We start from the raw sequence: 22,174 nt of genomic DNA, 5'->3' as shown, positions 1-22,174 counted from the left end.
ATTATTATTATTATCAATATTATTTTATCAAACAAATATGTGATACAAAGATATTTTTACCACACGTAATATAATTACATTAATAATACGTACCACCATGTTTTTATAATATTGAGTGAACTGTATAAATTTTATTACTTAAAATATATAAAAGTATATTTTTATATATAAATTTTAATATAAATTTTTATTTATTAATAAATGACTTGTATTATTATTTACTCTAATAAAATCTGATAAATATAGTTAACTATATAAAAACAACTATATTTAAGCTATATAATAAATACGTATGAATTTTTGGAAGTCATTTTGGGTCAAATTGATTTTTGTTGACTTTTGCATGATAATCTCGAGCATTAGGATTGTGATACACTACGACCTGACCTAAATTGTTAGACAGTTATTGACCAACACACACACACACACACACACACACATATATATATATATATATATATATATATATATATATATATATATATATATATATATACATACATATATATACATATATACATATATATATATATATATATACATATATATATATATATATATATATATATATATATAATTAATATAGGTTCATGAATCCAAGGCCAACCTTGCACTTGTTCAATGACGCCATATGTATTTTTACTACGAAATACAGTATTGTGAGTTTCATTACTCCCTTTTTAAATGCTTTTACAATATATATTTTTGGGACTGAGAGTACATGCACTTTTATAAATGTTTGACGAAATAGACACAAGTAATCGAAACTACATTCTATGGTTGAATTGTTATACCGGATATCGCCCTTGTTGAACTTGGTAGCCTAAGAATTGGTGTTTATTATAATTGCCACCAATTGACGCGAATCCTAAAGATAGATCTATGGGCCTTGACAAGCCCCAGTCAGAGAATTTGAACTGCTTTAGTACTTCGATGTTTATATGTTTGGGGATATTCTAGATGCATTTTTTTAATGTCGGTTACCAGGTGTTCAATTCATATGAATGAATTTTAAACACTTACGAGTGTATGATTATTGATTAAATGAAATCTTGTGGTTTATTAAAATTATGAAAATGATTGATTACGATAAACTAATGAACTCATCAACCTTTTGGTTGACACTTGAAAGCATGTTTATTCTCAGGTTTGAAAGAAATCTTCCGCTGTGCATTTGCTCATTTTAGAGATATTATTTGGAGTCATTCATGGCATATTTCAAAAGACGTTGCATTCAAGTCATTGAGTTCAATAAAGATTATTACTAAAGTAAATGACAGATTAGGTCATTTATAGTTTGGATGTTATGGAATGGTATGCATGCCTGTCAACTTTCGATGAAATGAAAGTCCGTCTTTTAAAAATGAATGCAATGTTTGTAAAATTTATCATATAGAGGTCAAATACCTCGCGATATTATCAACTATTGTGAATCGTTTATAATGTATATGAACGGGGCATTTCACACAATGCGAGTCTACCAGATATTTCTGGCTTTGTTAAAACTTGCTTGACTGGCATGTTAGTTAACACATGTACTGGGTGCCCTTGAAAATATCTTCTCAACCTTCGCGATGTTAATATAAGCGCGTACACAAATTTTTCAATGGGTGCATAGTTTATTTCATTTCCCGCAAGAGCTTTGCTGACAAAATACACAGGATTTTGTATTTTATCCCTTTCTGCAACTAAAACTGAACCAAAAGCTTCATTTGCCATCGATATATAAAGGTAAAGAGTTTTGCCTTTAACTGGTGCTGTTAACGTAGGCAATGTTTTCAACAACTTCTTCATTTCCTGAAACGCGGTTCCAGCTTCGCTTGTCCACACAAAACTTTTTTGTTTTAAGTAGCCTTTCAAAGTTTTGAAAAATGGTAATTGCCTTTCAGCGGCCTTGGACAAGAAACGCTTTAACGCGACTAACTTACCCGTCAAACTTTGCACTTCTTTGACCGTCTTAGGCGCATTCATGTTTTCAATGGCTGCTATCTTCTTTGGGTTAGCTTGAATACCCTGCTCAATGACAAGATAGCCCAAAAATTTTCCTTCTGTTTTGCCGAAACTACACTTCGACGGATTAAGCTTCATATTTATTCTTCGCAATGTATCAAATGTTTCCCGCATATCGTCTAAAATACGCGCATGCGTTGTGCTTTTAATTACCAAATCATCCACATAAGCCTCGAGGTTACGCCCAATTTGAGTTTCAAACGCAGTGTCAATTAGCCGTTGATACGTTGCACCCGCATTAAATAAACCAAAAGGCATCATTATATAAGAAAATATGCCTTTGCCTGTATGGAAAGCAGTTTTATCTGCATCCTCCCTAGCCATTGGGATCTGATGATATCCCCTTGCCGCATCCAAAAAACATATGTAATGATTCCACTTTTAAGGCAATTTCTAGAAGCGGATAGTTATCTCTAGGCATGCTTTATTTAGATCTTTGAAATCAATGCACATTCTCCACGAGCCATCAGGCTTTTTAACCAAAACTGGATTCGCAATCCATGATTGATATTGACCTTCGAGCAAAATACCTGCTGCCACCAGCTTTGTTACCTCTTTGCATAGCCACTTAGTGCGATCTGGAGCCATACCCCTACGCTTCTAAACTACAGGCTTTAAGGCAGGATTGACATTGAGTTTGTGTTCCGCGATATGACGCGGAACACCAGTCATATCATTTTCGCACCAAGCAAAAACATCCATGTACTCCACGAGTAACTGAACAATCTGTTTTTTGGTATCCGCACTAATATTAAGTCCAAATTTAAGTTTTTGATCAGGATACTCAGGATTGACCACCACCATATTATCCGCATCATCAGCGCTTTCTTGAACTGCATTTTTCACATTTACAACAACAAAAATAGGAATGACACTCGCTGAGCTAATCGTTGCAACATCTTTGCACGTTGTGAATTTAATCATACCATGAATGGTAGATGGAACAATTCCGAATTTACCCAACGCGGATCTGCCCAACGACATGTTGTAGCGAGAAGAAGTCCGCAAAACATAGAAATCCAGTTGTGTTTGGCGTACTAAATTAGCATCATTTAATCAAAAAGCGCAATGTTTAAAGACAATAGCACTATAGGCAATGAAGATTCTCCCGCAAAACCAGTTAGTGAGGCTGCAGTTGGCTGTAAGTTTGCCCTAATACTCTCTGGCAATTAAACAAAGCATTGCTCATAAACAATGTCAACACTACTTCCATTATCAACGTGAACTTTCATAATTGTGATTCCAGTCTGCGCGATTTTGCATGATATTACTATCGGCATCTCAGAGAAATCTTCGCTTTGCATTTTTGGAAAACTTATTGGCGCGAACTGCCATTTTTGCAGCATTTTTGCCGATTTTCGCTTTCTTCCTCTCTTTTGAACATTTGCTTGCATAGTGACAGCGGTATCACAGACGTTTCCATTATCATTCGGCATTTTAGCAAATAATCAAATCGCCGCAAATTTCGAACGTATTCTCCTATGAATCGTCAAAAACAATAAACGATTAAAATTAAACAAACAATTTTGATTGTTTAATAGCAGAAAACAAAAAATTTCCAGTTTAATTTTGAACGTGTCCCACGGATGGCGCCAATTGATCAATCCTATATTAAAGAGTACTTACTTAAGGATCGAGTGCAATGATATTAAGATGGAGAATGGGATGTTTAATGATTATTTTGGGCCCTGATGATCGTCTTTCACTTATCAATCAAGTGATCAACCACCCTGACCCGGTCTTGATTGTTAATTAGCATGATTCACCTTAAATCAATGTAAAAATTCCTTGGGCAAAGTCACAAGTGAAAATTACAAAGGTTTGGGCAAATGGTAGAGAATCAACAACCTATAAATGAGAGGCCATGCTCTCTATTTATAGTTTCCAGAATATTCGCGATATGCGGATTGTCTATTCATCCGCGCTGACTTAGCGAAAATAATCCGCAGTCTTTTATTAATGCGCCATAATCCGCAGACTTAACTTTCAGCGGATATGTCAAGCCTTTTGAATATACTTCGCGTAACTTCTGCTTTTAACCTTCAGCAATAAAATGTACATATACAATGCTATGTATATGATCAATTTCAATCAGATTCGTACACCTACAGCTTCAGATACGGATAACTGTCAACTTTTAATCATATTCGGACATCTGTGCGAATCTAACACCTGTACGAATCTCAACTGTCCCCGTCTGAATCTCACATTGTGCGAATCTCACAACTGTATGAATCCCATTGTGCGAATATGACAGCCTTGGTGTGCGAATCTAGTGTGCGAATTGCCTGTCCGAATTGAAAATTTTCACACCGTTGGAATAGCACCGAAGGAGATATAGACTTTAACAAAAAAGTAAAATGGCGGGAAAAGTATAAAAAAATTTAAATTATTCCTTGGACTTAGAAGATCATTTTTATGTGAGATTTAAATTTTCACAAAAGAAAACATTTTGGCCCCGAAAAATGCACGATTTCGAACAAAATTTGCCGACAAAAGTTTGGAGGGAAATCCTAAAACGTGCACTTAACGGATACTTAACAGAAAGTTAAGGAAAACTAACGAAACATCATATTCAAAATTTGATTCACGGGAATTATATTTTTAGGGGGAGAAAAATAATAATTATTGATATTCTTCGACGTTTCGTGTACTTTACATACAATGATGTCAGTTGATTCAGAGATTTCAAAGCCTAAAGCTCAGATTACGGAAATGAGTTAACTTCTTCTCAAAGCAAAGTGACAGAAGAAAAGTTAGAAGCTAAAGTATGTACACTGCAACATGACTATTAACGACAACAAAGAACGTATAAAGAACAAAATACATGTGTCATGCTAATCATCAAAGGACTCAAAAAGGAAAAAAAAGATTATCTTTCTGAAATTTATCAATTGAAAGATCAAATTTCAGAGTTGGAGTTCAGATCATTTAAGAGTTCTTTACGGGAAGAAACATTACCACATTTGAAACCCGAGATGGTGTCAGTAGGAGTTAATACTGATTTGATATCAGTAGTGGATGAACCAAAGACTTCGAAATCGGATTCTACTCAAATAGTTGAGAAGAATGTCATCAAGACGGAATCTACTCCTCCTATTGTTTCTAAACCAAAGAAATCATTTTCTTCAAGCAAAAAGATATATTCCAGTTACGAGACTAACACGAATCGCCCGTTTCTGAAAACTACGTATGGGGAGAATGGAGAGGTTACGGGTTATCGCAATCAATATGGTTGGTTTCAACATAAACCCAAGAAGCCATTCATAGGTCCGAGAAAAACTCCTCATATCAAAGTTGACCTTGTTTCTAAAACCTCAAAGCTTAAGTTTTCGAAAAAAAGTGTCAAGTGATAAAGGTGCAATCAAAACTGATACCCGATTCTTCAACACCAACCAAATGCTCTTTTCAAGAGTTGCTTAAGTTTAAGCCAAGATTCGTGATTATGGCTAAAACTTCATTCCCTTTAGTACCACCGGAATTATTCTCACAAGTTGAACCAAGTATTCCAACAAAGTGGAGTGAAGAATCTATAGATCGACTCAATAATACCTACAAGTGATACAGGTTTTCAAGATGATTTGACTTCACTGCGGTTTCCATATACTTCTGTATGGGACCTGCTCTTTAAATAGATTTTAAAATTCACATGTGCCTTAAATGACGTAACTTGTCAAGGGGGAGAAAATGTTCTTACTTCTAGGTGGAGCAACTATTGTTCTTTATAGGGGGAGTAAACAAACGCTTACCACGATTCCTGACTCTGATACCTTGATTAAGTTTATGCATTTGTCAAGGGAGAGCTATGCATGAAGATACAACGTCAGTTACTTTTGCATAGGCTCTGATACCCTTTCCCTCTTTGATCAAAATATGCTTAAAAAATTTAATCACATTTTAAGGGGGAGATAAAATGGAAAGTAAAAACGAGGTCTTCAGCAATTTGAAAAAGATTCTCAAGAAGTCCATTGAAGATTCAAGAATTCAAGATTCAAAGATCGTCAACAACGGAAACATACATAAATCGAAGACTAGTCTAGTAGTTTTAGACTAGTAGTAAGGATGCTAATTTTTGGCACACAATCGATGCAAAAGGGGAGATTGTTAGAATCCAGGAATTGCATGGATTGTGTGTCATGCCTTAGAATGGTGGGATATGACGACATCCTATTAAGTGTCCATCACACCCATAGTCAAAACACTTAATAGAGTTCAAGAGAGTTGTGGAAAAGTCAATCTTGACTGATTGACTTTTTCTCTCAATATTCATATCAATCTTGATACATGTTCTTTATATATTCATACCTTCATACTCATTTACACGATATTCATATTATTAGGGTCCAACAATTACATAGGAGTTGTGAAAGAATGCCAATTCTTTAAACGAGGAAATGTATCGATACCAATGAAATTTAATGAATCAAACACAACATGATATGGAATTAAACTCCTTTTTCATTGGAATCTCATGGAATTCTGCCAAACCAAACGGCACTTATAATTTAGAGATGAAAAACTTCAATTATGGACATTCCATCTCCCAAGAAAGCACAAAAATTATTGACATGAGAAATGTAGTAACACAATCCACACTTACTGCAACAACAATAACCCCTTTCTAGATAGAATTATAAATAGGCTATATCCATTTCAGTTGAATACGACCCTGCACCGATCTTTAGCTGGATAGGTGCTACTAGGGGACATGGATTTGGATCGATGCCTCAAATCATCTCTTAGATTTATTGAATTTGCATATGATTATGCACTTGTTTAGTTAGTTATCATCAACATTAGTCATATAACAATTTGGGAAGTAAAAAGATAATAGCACAAGGTAAAGACGGAACCTTTATTATGTCAAAAGGTGTACGTTTGGCAGGAACATGTGTTTCCTGTGGAGACCCACCAGACCCACCCCGAAAGAGTCAGATGCCGGAAAAGTACCTCCACCGAGTACCCACTGCCACAAGGATTGTAAATTCTTGTCGCGAGTGGGGGTTGAACTTGTGCCTATTTTATGTCAAAACTTCCACATGATGGGTCACACTTCAATGATATCGAGTATCACTGAGTTATTGCTACATTGATAACCGTACGGGCCATGAGCAAAGTTGTGCACTGAAAATAGCCATGGTAGATTGGTAATACTGTGGAGCAGCAGAGCAAACAAGAGAATTTATTTCCCATCACATATATCTCTTCTGAAATGACGTCATATGCTACAACCCAATTCAAGAAAGTTAAAAAGGTGCTGATTTTTTTATGGATATAACTAATCTTACTTGAGCAATAACTTTGTTACTCTGAATGTATCTTTTTAGAGATACATCTCATAACATTTAAATATGTTAATGTTAATATCTTTAAGGTACAAATGTTAATCTTAACTTTTAAGGTACTACTGGTACTTCACTTGTTAAATCCGGCTCTATTAAGGGAGTTATCAGCAAGCGTCAATTTATTGGCGACTTGACTTCTCTTTAGAGCCTAGATTGAATACCAGGCATTACTTAAACCCATGAAAATTTGATCCTACCATTTTCATGGCGTACGTTTTTTTTTTTTTTTTTTTTTTTTTTTTTAATATTGGCCGGAGGTCCTCTTCAAAGCAATCTCTCTATTCGTCAAACATTGAGAGGGATGACTTTCTCTACTCTTGGAGTGTTTCACTCGGGGTGGAGAAATGACTTTTCTTTATTCTAGGGTAGAGGAAGGATTGTCTACGTCCCACCTCCCCCATACCCCACGAAATGGGATTGGGTTTGTTGTTGTTGTTGTTGTACTACTACTACTGGTACTTCAATTATCAACCGCAATTCATATCATTATAAAATTTTGTAAAGCATATTTTGATGGCTTTAGCTATTACTCCGTACATACGGAACAGTCAGGTACTTGGTGGACTCAATACAGTATCCTTACCAGTTACAACTAATGACTCAGTTTCTTTTTCATGTTGAGAAGTTTTCTTTTCAATTTCTGCGTGAAGAGGATGAAACCTCCGATTAGCAACTATCCTTATTTTGATCCAAATTTTTTTCGGAAACGTAGATTCAGAAAACAAAATGTTTATGAGAATCTTTTTTCTCGTTATGCTGATAAGTCCCAAAATTTCATTGTCCTACAATTTTACATATTGACCAATGATGAACTATTAAAGCGTGATGACACATGGACTAAACCATACAACATGAGGCCACCAAACATTTGTGCCCTCACTGAATATCCAACTCAATTTGATGCAATCTTCTCAAGATACCTTTAAATAAATTCTAACATAAAACTTGTGTAAACTATCACTTCAACTCAACCACCTACCTAACGTCTTAGAAAAGATCCGATAGATAGCAGCACAATTCTTGAGACTACACAGCTCTAAGAGGTTAAACGGAAATGTATACCTTATAAGACGACGTTTGCGTACCCCTTACCTTACTCAATAAAGAAAGTCATGCTGATCAGTGGTAGTGTCCAACAGGAAGGGTTGGCGCTTTGAGCTACCTATTTTTTGTGATTAAATTAGAAAGTTCAGTCCTCACAGTTTCCCTATCCCACTGCCAAAAAGAAGACAGCAAATCAAAGGTTCTGTACCACTTGAATTCAAATCTATCTTATCTTCAATCCATCGTTGTTCAGCCACGCCGGCCCATAACATAATGTTAGATCGGCTAACACAGCCGAATTAGTTGAGGAAAAGGAAAGCCCAGTGACCAAGCACTCCCGCCTCCAAAGGTAAGGAACTTTGGATGAACTAATGCGAATGGGTGTAAGCCTCACTGCTCGGAAGCACCCAGTGCTGACCACACTGAGAGACACGAAAGCGAGGTAATGCTAGTTGGCGAAGGGTATATTACTACACTCACGTAGATCTATCAATTATAGATTAGGAAATATCACTATGTTAACAGAGAAATGAACAAGGTCTCCTTTTTTTCCTTCCCTTTGTTGCTGTTTTCTTCATGATTAGCCCTATACTTAAACAAGTTGGATTGTTAAGTAAAATTTGTCCAATTTGAGTTTCTTCAAGAACACAATTTTGTTGACTGTCATCATCCCCGTGGAACTTTTTTTTTTTTTTTTTTTTTTTTTTTTTTTTTTTTGTTAGCTTCATTTTGAGACAATAAATAATCTATATTCATCTCCCCAACATACTCTGTTCTGACAAAAACAAGTTTACTCATTTATGTACTTAATTATCTAAAAGACCAAAACAAACAAAAGTTCCTTGATCATCCATGCTATAATACTTCATTGATTGGAAAGTCATGAACATAATCATTCCATATCTCATCAGCAATGGTGTCACGCAATTGTGATGAACGTTCTATTTGATGATCGTCAAACGGGACATTTACATCCATCATTTGATTCTCCGAATACATCAACATATCCGGCTTTTCAAAATCGAGTGGCTGAGTCATCATTGATTCCTCCAAATGTGAAACAATATCTTCATTCTCATACATTTTGAAAATGGAGTCATCTGGCTTCTCTTCACGAATATAGTTATGTATGGCACATGCTGCAACCACTAACTTAACTTGTGTTGGTAAAGGATAAGAAGGCGCTGACATCAGTATAGGGAACCGTTCTTTTAGCGCACCAAATGTTCTATCGGTCAAGCTTCTTAACAATGAGTGACGTTGATTGAACAGGTCTTTAGCATCCTGTGGTTGGAACCCGTTTTCAGATGCAAGTAACCCGTATTGAGTTCCTAAATATGGAGCAATGAACCCGGGAATATTTGCATATTTGAAATCCAATAGAAAGTATTTACCTGCAACAACATATTACTATCAATGAGACTGCATATCGATTGATGTCACACAATGTTGATAAATGACATCACCTTCAGGGACTTCAAGCTTATTTTTCCTTGTAAGAGCTGAACTAAGAACTTTTAAATCTGGCGCTGAACCTTCCCAACCAGCTAGAACATAATGAAACTTCATATCAAATGAACAAGCAGCCAGAACACTTTGTGAAAGAACGCCATTTTTATTCCGGAAAGGTCCTTGTTCATCTACACCAACCATCACTGGCAAATGTATGCCATTAACAGCTCCAACACAATCCTAACACATAACAAAATTAGACCAAATATTATTCAACAGTATTTTTAATGAATGCTGGCGAGCAGATGAATTAGTCAATTACCATAAAATAAGGGAAAAATCGCGGATCGTTTCGAATTTCTGGAGGAATTTCAGAACTTGGAGGCTTAAAAAAATCTAAAGAAATGGCAATGATGGCATTAAGAACGTTATTAAAATGGCGACTAATGGTCTCCCCTGAATACTTGAACAGATCTTGTACTGCACGAGTTCGTAGGTTATGGCCAATTATGAACATAAATATGGCTAACTGTTCCTCGATCTTTATTCGGTTAGTGTGGCGTAGTAAACCTTTGGCTTGTAATATGTCACACAGCTTATAAAAAACATGTTTGTCCATACGAAAATTATCTACACAAAGTTCATTTTCTCCATTGAGAACATCATCTACAAACTTTTTACCATTACCAAAGCTACGCTTAGGTCTATTACTACTGCAATTACCATCTGCACCATCTTTATCATCATCAGAACTCCCCATAACACACTAAACCTGTAACGCAATTACAACTTTAACGAGTGCGTGAAACACTCCCTACTGATAAAAGACAGGAAAATTAGTACTATTTTAGGGTTCAAGCAATTTAATTGAATAAAGAAGACAACAAATTTTTATACTAACCCTAAATCAATTGAAATGCAAAATCCAGGAGGTAGAAGTACTGCTTTACATTCATTAATTTTAAATTTGCAGAATAGACATAGCATAAAACTGTAGAGTAATACTGTGTATGATACACAATACAAATGACTAATTAAGTAAGTAAATAAATAAATAGGATAATATATATATAAACAGAATATAAAAAGTCGATTATTATAGAATTCGCTTGGGAAAGGGGTTAAATTGAAGTGAATGATTGCATCTAGCAACCATCTATGAAATTGAAATTGAAATTAAAATTGAAATAGAAAATTAACAGAAAAAAAGCAATTAAACGTACGAGAAAGGAAGATCAAAGGCGTGAAACTGATACAAGAACATAAACAGAAGCCAGCTAGGGTTTCGCTATCACCTGAAAGAGAACGTCAGAGTGCGGCAGAGTCTCGAAAGATATACTGTACTTTTTTACAAGTGAAATGTAAATGCTAATGTAAAAGAAAAAGATATGTCCTTTTTACTTTTAAAGTTAACTTTTACTTTTATAAGAAGATAAATAATTGAAAAAAAAAAAAAATAGCTATGAAATTAGAATAATAATAATACTCAATAATAATTTGTCCAACCTAATGAACGATTGACACCTGATTAAAATTAACAAGATGTAATGGATTTAACAATTGCTTTTGATTTTGGCTATCGAGGACTCTTTTCGATTGTGGTTTTGCAGAGTGTTTTTGGGCTTCTCGGCATATGTTGTGTCATGCTGATTCCAAAAGAGAAAATTACTGAAATAAGTATTTTACACATTCTCTCTTAAAAATAAGCAATGTCAGACAACTTTTTACAAATATAAGCATGCATTTCGCCTAAACATTAGGCGAAATCATTAACATCCAATAAGAACCTGCCACGTCATAAAAATACTTTCGCTATATTTTTTTTTCAAAATTTAAAAAGTTTTCGCCTAATCTACCACTTTTAGGCGATTTAGGCGAAAAAAGTTTAGGCGAATATGGCGTAAATTTTTCACCAATCAAAACCCGCCACGTATACAATAATGTTTTCGCCTCACCTGATTTTTTTAGGCGAATTCGGCGAAAGGTAAAAAAAACCACCAAAACACATCCCCTGTTTCTACCTCTCGCTTAAAAACATTGATCCTCTTCTTTACCTCTTCGCCGCATCATCCTACTCCACCTTCTACCACCTTATCTCCACCTTCTATTTACATTTTCATTTCTTTTTTTTACAGACAACAGCTCACGGCTAGGGTTCCGGCGGTTGTGGTGATATATAATAGAGTAATCGAAGGGTTATTAAAAGGTCAGTCTTCTTCCATGTTTGAACCTCATTATTAGTTTAGTTCCATGTTTAAACCTGCTAGCTATTTTAATTCCATGTTTAAACCTGATAGCTAATTTAATTTCATGTTAAAATTTGTATGTTGTGCCAAGTTGTTGCTGCAATGTACATTCTTCAGCATATTTTCTTTATAGTGGAGCTGTACCTTTTTACATGTCTCATATTCAATATAGATTGGCGCTTATACCTTGAGTTTCTAGTCCTATAGTTTATAATTGAGTGGAAAATTAGAACATCATCTGTCTAGAACTCAATTCATTTTCTGTGCAGTAACACTGTCTTTTGAATTTCAATACGTGTGATTAAGTTTGATGATTCCCTTATGCTTTCCATGTGTTATTATGCACTGTTACTTCATGTTAATTTTTTAAACCTATCATCAATTTTTGAACTGCTGCTACTATTTGTTCATTTGGTATCAATTCAGTTTATATAAAAAGTCAAACTGTTGCCAGTGTATGAAATAAGTTTTATATAAAAACTTATTTTGTTGCTGCTGTATGAATTCAGTTGTATAAATGTGTTATTGTGAACATGTGTAACCTGTGTAAAACCTTTGTATTAAAAGTCAAACTGTAGTTTTAGACAAAAGTCAACCATGTGTATAAGATGTTAGCAAATCATTATGGGTTATAATGTGTTTTAAAAGTCAAATTAAGGTTATATGGGTTTTAAAAGTCAATTTTGGGTTATAATGGGTTATAAAAGTCAACATGATTATAATGGGTTTTGAAAATCAAATTAGGGTTATAATGGGTTATAAAAGTCATATGAATCTTATAATGGGTTATATTATGTTTCAAAAGTCATAATGGGTTATCATAGTTATATTAAGGTTATAATGGGTTATAATGTGTTTTAAAAGTTATAATGGGTTATAATGTTAGCATAAACCTATTACACGAAGTTCATAAGTTATTATTATAAAGTTTAGCATAAACCTATTACACAAAGTTCATATCTGGGCCAAAAGGTTCGCTCTTAATACAACTAACCTGTAGTTGTAATAATATGATTTATATATTAACATGGATGGCTTTTTTTTCTTTTTTTTCTTTTTTGGAGGTGTTTATGAGTCGTTTGACACTATATGCATATACCTAGAGAGTGACCAGTCAGTCAGTTGGTACCGACCCGAATAAGAACTTTTAGGTCATATACAGGATGGCTCTACTGAACTAAAAGAATCCTTCCAAGACTGTTTGGAAGGAGTCATCTATTTGTACGAAGACTTGGAATAATTCTGTACTTCAGTTATTGAAGGTTTCAGATATGCTTGAAGCATATGCAAGTTTTCTTTTACGATAAAAATTCAAGTGTGCTGGTTAAGTATAATTCAAGTTTATACTCAAGTGCTACATTATAGTTATATTGTGATGTTAAGTATAATTCTAATGCTTCACAATAAAAATTTAATCAATAAACAAGCTAGCATAATTTATTTATATCTGACCATCCCTTAAGATTGCACTTATTGAAAAGGTCCAGTTGATAAATAAAGGATCTTTTCGTTTTCTGCAATCTTATTTGTAAATAACTAGAGGGGGTGAATGGTTACTTAGTCGATTTTTAAGATTTTTAAAAAACTTTCTTTACGTTTTCTTAAACTTGAACTTGATATAGTGTGACTTGAAATGTTTGTTTTTAAGCAATGCGTATGATATATATATATATATATATATATATATATATATATATATATATATATATATATATATATATATATATATATATATATATGAAATCAAAGAGATAAAGGAAGAGAGAACAAACACAACGATATATAGCGGTTCGGGATGATGTTAACAAATCTTCCTTAATTCACTCCCCAATTCTATGAATTGAGATTTTTTTTAACTATGATACTCCAAACTCGGGGAATTGTCCGGATACAACACTAGTATTTCGATAAGCCGCAACTTGTGAACCCTTACGTCCCTTTGAAGACTTCACAAACACCTAAAGCTCTTACCACAAGATCCTAATGTTCTAACCTAGTGAAAACACAACTACCTTCTAGAACCCTTTAAGAAGATAGTTTACAAGTAAACTTACAACTTAAGCCTACAAGTACTCTTGCTAAAATCACTCTAAAAAGATTACAATGAATTATAAAAATGATATTAGAGGATATAAGAAAATATGAGTGCAATAGGTGAGTCTTCAAATGCTTCAAGACTTGGCTTTTATAGGAAAGAGAAATCAGCCTGGAAGTTGTACGGCCCACTGCACGGTCGACCGTGGTTCGACCGTGTACCACTGACATCTGAACATATAGTCGTTTTTGTCCTTTGAACTTTGTCATTTTTCCTTGTTGAATGGCTGCAACTAGAAGCCAATTATCTCTGAAGTCATCCCCATTACCCTTTTTGTTTTGGACATAAGTGTGGAAGTTGACATGTCCTCAAAAAAAGAAAGTCTTCAAGCTTTGACCATTTGTCATTGATTTCTTAATTGGGTAAATGCAAATTTTTGTCTCTTGACAAAGCATTACCTTCCAAAACTTCATCAACCCTTCTTAATTACTTGTCATTTTGTTAATGAAAGTATCTTGCTCTTTGGAATATTGTTACATCTCAAATGAACTAGTTTGAATCTAGTTGGAACCTACTTGGAGATTATTACAACAATTTACTAGTTCATAATTAATAACACATATATAAAAATGATACATAAGAGTTATGGAAGAGCACCTCTTTTGTTGAGACTTTTAATGACCATCATTAGTATGTATTAAATGATATTTTGTAATAAGATAAAAGTAAAACATTTTTGTGTTTAATCTTATTTGAGCTTAAAATATCACTAAGATGTCATTAAGTGTGATTAGTAAAAATTAACGTCTTTTGGTTCAAAACTCTTTTAAAATCAAAGAAGACAACTATTATAAGTATGTTTAAAATGGTTTTGTAAATTATAGATGCCTCAAAGTGGTCTAACTCAAAGTGGTTGAATTTGGTTACAGTGAAAACTGTGGTCGATCCTCGGTCGGCTGTGAGGTTGACCGCAGATTAACAATTTTGAAAAATGGTGCAGCCGTTGGTACAGGGCATCCACGGTCAGGCCTGTTGTCGACCGTGGTGCAGCCGCATAGCAGTTTTACCAAGTTAATTATTTATGTATTGGTCTTTTGCTAGAAATAGTGTAGGCTTATGAACTCATGTCGTCTTGCATGTGATTAAACACTTATCTCTTTTGTGTCATCATCAAAACAAAGTGATTAACTTTTGAATATTATAATTGGATTATTAACCAACATTATTATCAAAGAATATGGACCATATGAGATGGTACATTATTAAGGCAGATTTATAGGTCAGTTTTCTGAGGAAGAACATAATTTGTAGTTATTTCTTGAAAAGTGAATGTGACAACTTGTCTACTGCTAAGTACTTTTCGATCCATACAATTATGAAAACAACTAACCTAAGGTGAATCGTCTAAGAAGTTCAGATCTAAACTTTCTTTAAAATCCAGGTTGAGATCCAAATCGCTCATGACTTTTTATTTCTTCATTGAAGGAAGGTTTCGGGTCAACAACTCCATCATGTTTAACGATGAACTCAGAAACTTTGTCATCTTCGCCAGCAGGATTAGGGAAAACGGATGAACTAGAATGTCTTGAATTCGATTGTCCTAGAATACCTGAATTTTAATATTAGAAGGTTACTAATAATATTTGTGAATATTTGTAAACAATTATGATAACTTACAATAACATATTAAAATATACATGTCGCTCTAACTTCTTATAATCCACTTTCAACTTGACCACATCTTTTTGCAACTTAAAAACAACATGCTGTAACTTCTCATATTCCCCAAGCGATACGACCCTTGCGCCCGCTGAAGAATGGCGGGCGGAGTCTCGGAGGTTGCATTACAAGGATTAGGGGTGGAGTAGTATGATCGGTATGTATGGTAGTAGGCTTATCAATAGGACACCCGTCAAACTTGATTTTCAAAGAACGACCAACTTGCTAACCACCAATCTGTTGTTTCCTCAGCTGGAAACATTGATATATTGCAAGGAATCAGTCCCTATAAATATAAAGTTAATATAATTAGTTGGTTTTTTAAACTAAAATATAATAACATAAACATAAAGGAAAAAATCTCACGTCTGGGTAATCCGGTAAGAACCAATTGCTCAGATATACACTAACCCTCGTATTCTCATACCAATGAATACCCCTGGGTAGGATTTCCGGATAAGTTTTCCACCATTTTTTCGGCAATTGGGAAGGCCTCCAAAATCCATACCTGGAAAATCCACATAAAACCTTGCAGTGTGTAAGTGGCTTTCCCATGTTCCTGTATGTCATGAAAATGTCTTCACCTACGACTTGGAACCGCATTCTTAAGCTGAGGGTAAGTTAATGTCCATATGTGATAACCCCAAGGGAAACGGTTCCATTTATCCATATCCTCCACCAGAGCCAAAAAATCACTGTCTACCACATTATGCTTATCACCGCCACCCCCGACAAATACAAGCTTATACACCAACAATAAACAAACACGGATTGCATCATCGTCCTTAAGATTTGCAAAACTATCAGTATATGTAAACAATGCCTTCATGTCACTAACATGGATGGAGCGAGACTTGACATCTCTGAATACTCTATTGCGAAAAGGTTTGAAATAAAGCGGATCAAACTCTCTCCAATCTATTTTACCAAAACGCAATCCTGAAATTAAACAAAACTCTTTTGCTCCAAACTTTAGTAGGTGAGAGCCTAACTGGTATTCTAACGGATGTACCTTAGGATCGACTTTACTACCTGGATCCACCTGATGCTGCAAAATAGTATGTACTAAGGACCCATCTAATCGCTGAATCCCATGATCCAACCACTTTCCAAAACAAGTTTCCCTAAATAACTTCTCTCTTTCTGTACCCTCCATTCTTCTTTTTATATCCGTCAAAATACAAAGCTTACTCCTCATGGTCAAATTGGCTTTGTATAACTACATAAAAGTTACAAATATTAGTCATATACATTAATGTCATAAAGTCATAAGCTAACAAATAACAAAACAAAACATCACAAAATCTCGAAGATATGGCAAGCATCGTTATGGGTATGCGCCTACAAGATATGGCAAAATCGAAATAAAAAGATCTTCAAAAACAAAAGTCGGCTTCCTTCGATCTTAATCCAAGAAGTGCAAGCAAAGAGTTTCGAGTGAATTGCAAATCGAGCAAAGAAGACATTCATAATTTGGTTGAAGTGGATCTCGACCCCAAGTGATATTTATGATCCAGGGTAGAACGGTCAAGCGATTTTTGTAGTATTCGATTTGTATATATCTAGCTTTCATATGTTTTCTTCTTTCTCTCGTTGTTATGCTCATGCCCCCTAAGCAGGGGTTGTAAATGTAAATCAATTTGCAAGTAATGAAATGATAGTTTTGCTTTAAAAAAAAAAAAAAAAAAAAAAAAAACATTATCATTTTGTAATGCAATATCGGCTTCAATGCTCTTATAGTCTTATTAAAGACCAAAATAATAATAAGAAAAAAAGAGAAGTGTGATTTCCAAATGTTTACTGACCCAACCATAAGTTTGGTACATATGTATAGAAGTAAAAAGTTCAACCTATTTGCTCACAAATTGGTTGATGGCATATGAGTTATCCTAATGGTTGGTGCTAAGTAGGAAAAAAATCAGTCGAAACGAGTCAAAGAGGTGAAAGTTGCTAAAATTGTAATTTAAGTGGTAATAAAATATTCATAATCACATTTGATTTAACTTCTACAGTATATGAAAACATAAAGGACACAAAAATGTTCATGTATCTGATCAACTCATTTCAATTAGCACTAGAAACAACTTGTTCTGACATTGATAGATGTATAGATTATAATTTAGCATAATAATAAACGGAGATTAGTAAGAGCGCTCCCAACGCTTTCGTGAAAGTACAAAGTAAAAACTGATATGCTACCAATCTTAGTGCATATCAGTTTTTACTCACCGTAAGTACAAAGTAAACAAAACGAAATGAACATAAATTACCGGAACTGGGTTAAAGTCGATCTCATCCAATGGATTAGGTTTCTTATTATTATTTTGCTCCGACTTTTCCATCTGCACCACATCAAAAGAATAACATAATCGTTAACCATAAACTCTCTTAAATATATAAATTATTAGGCAAATACTAATCAATTTGTACAAAATATATCGTTAAAAGTAACCTTTACGTTGCTAAAATCAAAAAATATAACCACGAACATTTGATTGTATGACAAACCAAATGAAATTGATAGTAAAACTATAGCAATTATTATAATTATTGTTCTAGTTTAAGTCAAATGTGTAACTTAAACAATTTTTCACGAAAACAGTGCAAATTTTGAATATACAAAACTTAGAATTTGGTACATACATACACAGTGAATTAATAAAAAGACATATAGAAACAACATGTGCAGCTTGTTCACAGTAGCAATCGAGGGTGGGATATCACCACGTTGACCAGCAACCATATAACATGTACACTTTGTCAAGCATTTAATTTAATTCTTTTATTTTTGACAAATAAATATATAAAAAAAAGTCAGATGCCTAAAACCACAATGGGTCATCGTCATGAACCTTTTTTTTTTTTTTAAATTTTGTCTATAAAGCCTTCAATTCAACCAAGCCTTCAATTATACTTAAATCTACTACTAAGTACTTTTCGATCCATCTCTTATACGGCCTTCAATTTAAATCATGTTTTATTATGTAACAAGTAACAAATATTGAAAAGGCATAAGAATAATAACTAATAAATTAAGTAAAGAGAATGCAATTGTACTAAAATTATTCATTAACCGAAATATTATGGCGGTTTACGGTGGTTGGTCGACGGTTTGAAATCGAAGTGATGGACTACAATGAATAGCACTCTGATGTCAAAAGCAACTCAGAACAGCAACCGGAAATTGAGTCTTCTGACTCTGATAATAACCTCTTGAGAATAAGAATAAGAATAATAACAAAAATTGAGAAAGGTTGTTGGCGGAGTACGGCGGGCAAGTTACGGCGGTGGAGTACGATGGCGGAGTACGGTGGCGGAGTACGGTGGCGGTGGAGGCGAAAGATGTGAGGCGTTAGTAAAAAAATGGAAGTAATTTTTCTCTAAGATTAGAAGTTGTGATGCGGTCTAGCGGCTGGTGGTCTGCCTCCTTTAGGGGAGGTCAGGAGTTCGACCCCCGTTGGCTACATAATAAAAACACAATTTCATCCCTGCCATGAAGTATCCACCCATGACAGCTTTCCCATATCGTTTGGGGGGTAAAGGGGAGGGGGTTTTACTTGGCCGTGCCCTTGGATCGGTTTCAAGGTTTCCTCCCGGGCAGCGATGGGGGCGGGGTTATTATCGTTGCATCGGCATAATCTAAACGGGAGATGATCGCAACTAGTGGTTTAGTCCCCCTCGGGTGATCCCAATCGTTGTTCAAAAAAAAAAAAATCTCTAAGATTAGGTGGTTTGTGTTTTTACTTGGTGGTGTTTTAACTTTTCGCCGAATTCGCCAAAAAAAATTAGGTGAGGCGAAAACATTCTTGTATACGTAACGGGTTTTGATTGGTGGATAATTTACGCCATATTCGCCTAAACTTTTTTCGCCTAAATCGCCTAAAAGTGGTAGGTTATGCGAAAACTATTTATTTTTTTTAAAAATATAGGCGGAAGTATTTTTATGACGTGGCAGGTTCTTATTGGATGTTAATGGTTTCACCTAATTCGCGTAATATTTAGGCGAAATGCATGTTTATTTTTGTAAAAAGTTGTCTGACATTGCTTATTTATGAGAGAGAAGATGGTTTATGCTTATTTGAGTAATTTTCTCAATATTTTGAAACACCATGTATCCTACCACCAAGTCCTGGAAAAACAAATATAGATACTCCAATATAAAAGCTTACATCTAACCCATTTGGGTAGCCAAATCAGCTGCAACAATAAAGTAAAAAGTACAGTTTGTTAAGATCGTAAATAAAGCAGCGCGATCGATTGATTTTTGCCCCCATCGCGCCGTAGTGGGGCGTGATGGTGGCCATTTTTGTCCGGCGCGATCACCCCATCATAGAAGCATGTTCCAGTGCATCGAGAGTTTTGATTGGTGGAGGAGCAACGGTGGTGGCAAATATATCCGTTGATATAAAATTAAATAATTTAAATAATAAATTTTTAAAAACTCTATAAAAACAACACACCCCATTCCATTTTTTTTTTTTTACCACAAAACACTTTCATTTCTCTACACTATTAACTTTATATATTTACCAATTCAAAACCATGTCTCAAAATCTCGATCAAAATGAGTCCGGTTCCGGTAACCTCTACAACTTCGGGTCACCAAATATGCCCGGTTCAAGCTCCAATTCTCCGCACAATGTTCAGGGTAATCGACCATTTGGGAATGTCCCGCAACAAAATCTTCTTCATGAATTTAATAATCCGGCATTTTTTCTCATACAACAACAAAAATTTCAACAACAATACCACCAACCTTTTCACCAACCATGTCAACAATCTTTTCCATCACAATTTTCTCATTTCTCGCAATCGGGTATTATATCATTTCAACTTATAAATACTCAACCATGGCAATAATCACAATCAACATTTACCCCTTTAAATACCGAAGAAGTAGAAGAAGTTCGTGCTGAGTCGAGCCAACCACAAGTACGAGTTCGAGGTAGTCATAAACGAAAAGGAAAAGGAGTTCCGAAAGAACCACAAATTAAAAAATTGTGGACTCCGCAAGAAGAAATTTGGTTGGCTACGTGTTGGATAGATTGCTCAGAAGATGGAGTTCGTGGTAACTCACAAAAAATTGATGCATGTTGGCAAAGAGTTCGAAATAAGTTTAACAATAACGATTTCAGTTTTTTACAAAAATGACGATCAATTAAGTGGGAAATGGCGTCATTTGGATAAGGCGTGCAAAGGTTTCACGGCCTTATATAATGAAGAAGAACGTAACCCAAGGCGTAGCGGTCGCGTAGAGGAAAACATATATAACGTAGCAGTGCAAAGATATCAAAACCAGACTTTGAAGCTGAAATGCCCCGTCCTAATCCATCTGGACGAAGTCTTCAACAGCTGGTCCCATTGCGAGGTTCTGACATCTATATGCCATGAACGACTCCATGTAATATGAGCAAATGCACAGCGGAAGATTTCTTTCATACCTGAGAATAAACATGCTTTCAAGTGTCAACCAAAAGGTTGGTGAGTTCATAGGTTTATCTTAAAACAATAAAATTCATCATTTTGATAGACCACAAAATTTAAATTCTGCATGGTACAAATGGACCCGAATCCTATACCCACCTGTAATGTACATGCTATATCTTTTAAATACATTACATCTTTCTCGTGTACGAAACCATTTTCATAAATCATAGTAACCGTACACATATCTTGTGCACAAAAATAACATACACATAACCTGTGTATAAAATCATTCTCTCGATATATAACATTCACATCAACTAGTGGCAATTTTCATGTCCACATAATTTAATGGTGGCAATTATCATGTCCACATAATTCAATGGTGGTAATTATCATGTCCACATAATTCAATGGTGGCAATTATCATGTCCACATAATTCAATAGTAATCCGCAGAACTTCTGTCTGCATAATAATTCATTCGAGGAATGTTTTGTTTGTGTCTATCTCGTCAAACATTTATAAAAGCATTTCATGTATTTGCAGTTCAAAATATATTTCAAAAGCATTTAATAAAGCAGTTGTAAAAAAACAGCGCATGTATTCTCAGTCCCAAAAATGTAAAGAGTAAAAGGGAATCAAATGAAACTCACCATACTGTATTTTGTAGTAAAAATACATATGACGTCATTTAACAATTGTAGGGTTGACCTCGGATTCACGAACCTATAACATTTATATATATTAAGACATATATTTGTAATCGAGCAAATTTATTATATCTTAAATTATATATTATATATATTTAATTTGTATGTATCTTTAAAAATGACTAATGTTTATATAGTTATATTAATATTTATATATGATTAATATTATATTAAAAATACATCATTT

General features: G+C 34.5%; 1 protein-coding gene across 1 annotated transcript; it reads right to left on the bottom strand.

Annotated features, from left to right (window-relative positions):
- Nucleotides 1-9,161: 9,161 nt before the first annotated feature.
- Nucleotides 9,162-11,208, bottom strand: LOC139869157 (protein ALP1-like). Its single transcript, XM_071857481.1, has 4 exons — nt 11,075-11,208; nt 10,174-10,623; nt 9,866-10,091; nt 9,162-9,793 (listed from the first exon to the last, which is right to left on the bottom strand). Exons 2-4 carry the CDS (start codon nt 10,609-10,611, stop codon nt 9,255-9,257), a joined length of 1,203 nt encoding a protein of 400 aa, XP_071713582.1. The 5' UTR covers nt 10,612-10,623; nt 11,075-11,208; the 3' UTR covers nt 9,162-9,254.
- Nucleotides 11,209-22,174: the final 10,966 nt, after the last annotated feature.

The sequence above is a fragment of the Rutidosis leptorrhynchoides genome, chromosome 1, assembly GCF_046630445.1.
Source record: "Rutidosis leptorrhynchoides isolate AG116_Rl617_1_P2 chromosome 1, CSIRO_AGI_Rlap_v1, whole genome shotgun sequence".
Taxonomy (NCBI): domain Eukaryota; kingdom Viridiplantae; phylum Streptophyta; class Magnoliopsida; order Asterales; family Asteraceae; genus Rutidosis; species Rutidosis leptorrhynchoides.
This window is presented reverse-complemented; position numbering and strand designations above follow the sequence as displayed.

What these genes read in the sequence shown, in the direction of transcription:
- LOC139869157 (XM_071857481.1), bottom strand. Translation starts at nt 10,611, where the DNA reads ATGGGGAGTTCTGATGATGATAAAGATGGTGCAGATGGTAATTGCAGT. An exon ending in GATTTTTCCCTTATTTTATG is followed by an intron (nt 10,092 to 10,173) that starts GTAATTGACTAA and finishes GTTATGTGTTAG; the next exon opens with GATTGTGTTGGAGCTGTTAA. An exon ending in TAAGCTTGAAGTCCCTGAAG is followed by an intron (nt 9,794 to 9,865) that starts GTGATGTCATTT and finishes ATGTTGTTGCAG; the next exon opens with GTAAATACTTTCTATTGGAT.